General features: G+C 59.2%; 1 protein-coding gene across 1 annotated transcript; it reads right to left on the bottom strand.

Moving 5' to 3' along the window:
* Positions 1 to 187: 187 nt before the first annotated feature.
* On the bottom strand, positions 188 to 682 carry Lhcf61 (light harvesting protein; the record flags this gene model as incomplete). Its single annotated transcript, XM_005787613.1, has 1 exon — positions 188 to 682. A coding segment is annotated over one exon (495 nt), but the record flags the coding sequence as incomplete, so codon positions are not given.
* Between the last annotated feature and the right edge of the window lie 3,143 nt (positions 683 to 3,825).

The raw sequence follows: 3,825 nt of genomic DNA, 5'->3' as shown, positions 1-3,825 counted from the left end.
AAAAGTCCCCGGGGTGCCCCCCCTTGGTAAAGAGCAAAAAAAAGGGGGGGAGGGAGAGGAAAGGTTAAGTTTCGGAACTTGGGGGAGGGACAGCGCAAGGGGGCCTAGACCGCCTTTGGGGAGGGCAACATGGTCCCGTAACCAGGTTATTTCCGCTGGGGCCGGGGGGCGCCCGGGCCCCCGCACCGGCGTTCAGCTTGAACTCCTTGCCAGAGAAGCCCTCGACGTCGGGGTAGCGCACCCAGAAGAAGGGGATGACGTCACCCGGCGCCTTGGCCGGGTCCTGCGCCAGCACGCTGTTGTCGAGCAGCGCCACGATGAGGACGATCTGAATCCACGCCAGGTTTGGCAGCGCCGCCCACGACGCGAGCGTGCCGCCAGGCATGTCCGAGAACTTGATGTCCTCAGCAAAGGAGAGGTAGCCGGGCCAGCGGATGCCAGCCTCGGTGAGGATGACGTGCAGGGTGGCCGCCATCGCGAAGCGGCCGTGCTTGATCTCCATCTCCTGCCAGCGGCGGTACTTGTCGGGCATACGCGTCATCAGGCCGAGCGGGTCGTACACGCCCAGCGGCTTGGTGGTGCCGACGTCGCCCGGCGTGATGGCCGCCATGCGTGCGTTGGACACGGCCGGGCGCACGACCGGCGCATTGAGCGAGAGCGACGAGACGGCAGTGGAGAGCATGACTGTGGAGGGAGGCCGGGATGTGTGAGGCACAGAGAGGGACGGGCGATGACGTCGGGGCGCAGAGCGGAGGAGCGCAGTTTCGTGTGCCGTGAGAGAGGGAGCCGCGCGTGTGGATGCGGCAGCGCTGTGGCCGCTGAGCCGCACAGCTCGCATCCGGTGCGAACTGGCAATCCGGAGGGAACTGCGGTCTGGACCACGCTGCGCAGCGCGCCGCCACTCGGTGGCGGTGCCACTGCTGCAGGCAAGACGCAGCGGCCTCAGCGCACCCTCTGTGTGGCGCGGCCTCTCTGCGGCGAGGCGGTGCAGCAGTCCTCGAAGTGTGCGTGTGGGGGGGGTGGCGAGGGCTGCGCAGATGCGCGCCCGCTCGGGAGGTTCACCCTGCGAGCTGCTGCTATTATTGGCAAGAAAAAGAAAGAGGCGTGCAAGACACACACTCCTCGACACAACATCCCTGTCGTGTGTGGACTGTGGCGGTTATTATTCTCCCACCCCTCCCTTGGTTTTGGGTCGCTTTTCGCTTTATTTTTCTTTCCAGCTCACTCCCTCGGCGGTCGGCGCTCGGGTTGTTGTATGTTGTCTGTCTTTTATCTGTACTAACGCACACACATTATCGGCACAATGAAAGATGTACGCCACCGTTTAGCAAGGGGTGCCAACCCCCATGCGGCCTCAGAGAAGGGGGGGCTTCATCTCTCTCATACTAGCTCTCATATGCAGCCACGCCACCCCGGCCGGCCGTCGGATCCCACACACACAGCCACTGCAGCCCGTGCCCAACACGCTACCACGCGTTTTGGAACAGGGTAAATACACGCGCGCGGTCCCGAGAGAGCGTGCCTCGGGTCATCACATGCATGGAGTGCACGGTACTCGTCTGTTGCCATATCCCAAACTGTCCGCGTCCCTGGCTTCGGACACAGGGGGTCTGTAACCACTGACTCGCGTCCGGCGACGGCATCGATGCTGTCCGCCCGAGCGTGACTCGCAACTCCACGATTTGCCGTCCACGGACAAAGCGGCTCCCCTCCATCATAGTTGAACCGTCTCAATAGTTACATACATACTCGCAAGATATATGGGTGGCGGGTGCATTTTGCCGATCGTTTTGCTTATCGGCCCTGAACCACGAGACTCATTGCTCAAAGTCAGCACAAAAATCGATGATAACCGCAGACCGAGAGTTTCTTGAGAAACAGAGTGAGCTGGTTCAGTGAAGGTGGCCCAGCCACACCCGCGGTCGGAGCAGGGGAGGGGGCAATCAAGGAGAGTGACGGCGCGGTAGATAGATGTTCAGTTCGGGGCGCAAGATGTGGTGAGCTACTCTGCGTTCTCGCACATTTTCTAAGTGTGCGTGTGGGGGGGGGGTGGCGAGGGCTGCGCAGATGCGCGCCCGCGATCCGCTGGGAGAGCTGAACCTCTGCGAGCTGCTGCTATTATTGGCAAGAAAAAGAAAGAGGCGTGCAAGACACACACTCCTCGACACAACATCCCTGTCGTGTGTGGACTGTGGCGGTTATTCTCCCACCCCTCCCTTGGTTTTGGGTCGCTTTTCGCTTTATTTTTCTTTCCAGCTCACTCCCTCGGCGGTCGGCGCTCGGGTTGTTGTATGTTGTCTGTCTTTTATCTGTACTAACGCACACACATTATCGGCACAATGAAAGATGTACGCCACCGTTTAGCAAGGGGTGCCAACCCCCATGCGGCCTCAGAGAAGGGGGGGCTTCATCTCTCTCATACTAGCTCTCATATGCAGCCACGCCACCCCGGCCGGCCGTCGGATCCCACACACACAGCCACTGCAGCCCGTGCCCAACACGCTACCACGCGTTTTGGAACAGGGTAAATACACGCGCGCGGTCCCGAGAGAGCGTGCCTCGGGTCATCACATGCATGGAGTGCACGGTACTCGTCTGTTGCCATATCCCAAACTGTCCGCGTCCCTGGCTTCGGACACAGGGGGTCTGGGGTGATGCTCCGATAAACCCTCCGGATCTTCGACAAAAGTTGGACATTTCTTTTTTCAAAGTGCAAGGTGTGAATAAGAGGTTTATGATAGGGCTACTACGACGAACTATGCGGCAATCGACTGGGGCGCAGGGCCCCAGCACATCCCGCACAGAGACCTCGTAGTAACCCTACTAGTACCGCCGATGCGATTGCTCGATAAGCGGTGAGAGTAACGGACGGTCGCACAGAAGTTCCCACACGTGGGCACTCATGAAGGGCGCCTGGGTCTAAATTTAGTGCGTGTGAATGAACTTTAGTGATAGTTTAGTGCGCTATTTAGTGTGTGTGTTCGAGTGCGTGTGTAGTGCGTCTTTAGCGCAAATTTAGCACATATATATACGAGTAGCACATATTTAGAGTGTTTTATCTCCAATTTAGCGCCACATTTAGTTCACTTTAGGTGCGGGCAGCTGCAGTACATTTAGTGTAGGTCCCGCTTCTTTAGTGCGGGCACGCACCTTTAGCACGGCTTCCCGGCCACACCACAGCTAGCCAGGGCCGCGTGCTTTGCTCCTTGGCGTTCGCGGTTGGGGACGGGACAGGGAACTTTTCCCAGGTTATACCCGCAAAATACCCGGTATTATTGCCAATTTGGCTGAATTTGGCCGCAAACCAGCCTCTAGACTCGGCTCAGATCCCGAAAAATTGATGATTCCATTGAGGCTAGTGCCATTTCACTCTGACACGCTAATCTTGAAAACGTCTCCAACGGAGCTCCGTGTTGCTTCCAGCGCCCTCCCCCGCGCTCCCTGCGGCCATGGCCGATGCTCCTAGAAAGAGAGGTCATCTGGCTACCGCGAGAGCGACCCAACTCGTCGACATCGTCCGATGATGGTGCCGCAAAGTCAGCCTTCGGAGGCTATCGTGGGGTCGAGCCGGCAGTAGCCGTGACATGTGGTTCCACCACCCCTCGTAGGCTTTGCCTCTGACCGCCACCGTTCCCAGGCTGCCTAATTGGATGGAAAGGAAGGCTCGGCGAGCGTATAGAAGCGTGCTCGACCTCGTCGTGGCAACCTGTACGGCAGCGCTGGTAGGCGCGATGAGCGTCGTGCCACCTGACCCGAGACGGGTCGCAGGCGTCGTACCGAGCGCGTCGAGACCGTGTCCTGATGTGATCTGCACGGATGAGTCAC

This window comes from Emiliania huxleyi (genome assembly GCF_000372725.1).
Source record: "Emiliania huxleyi CCMP1516 chromosome Unknown EMIHUscaffold_140, whole genome shotgun sequence".
In the NCBI taxonomy this organism is placed as follows: Eukaryota; Haptophyta; order Isochrysidales; family Noelaerhabdaceae; genus Emiliania; species Emiliania huxleyi.
Note: the sequence above shows the minus strand (reverse complement) of the source record. Positions and strands in the feature narration are given on the sequence as shown.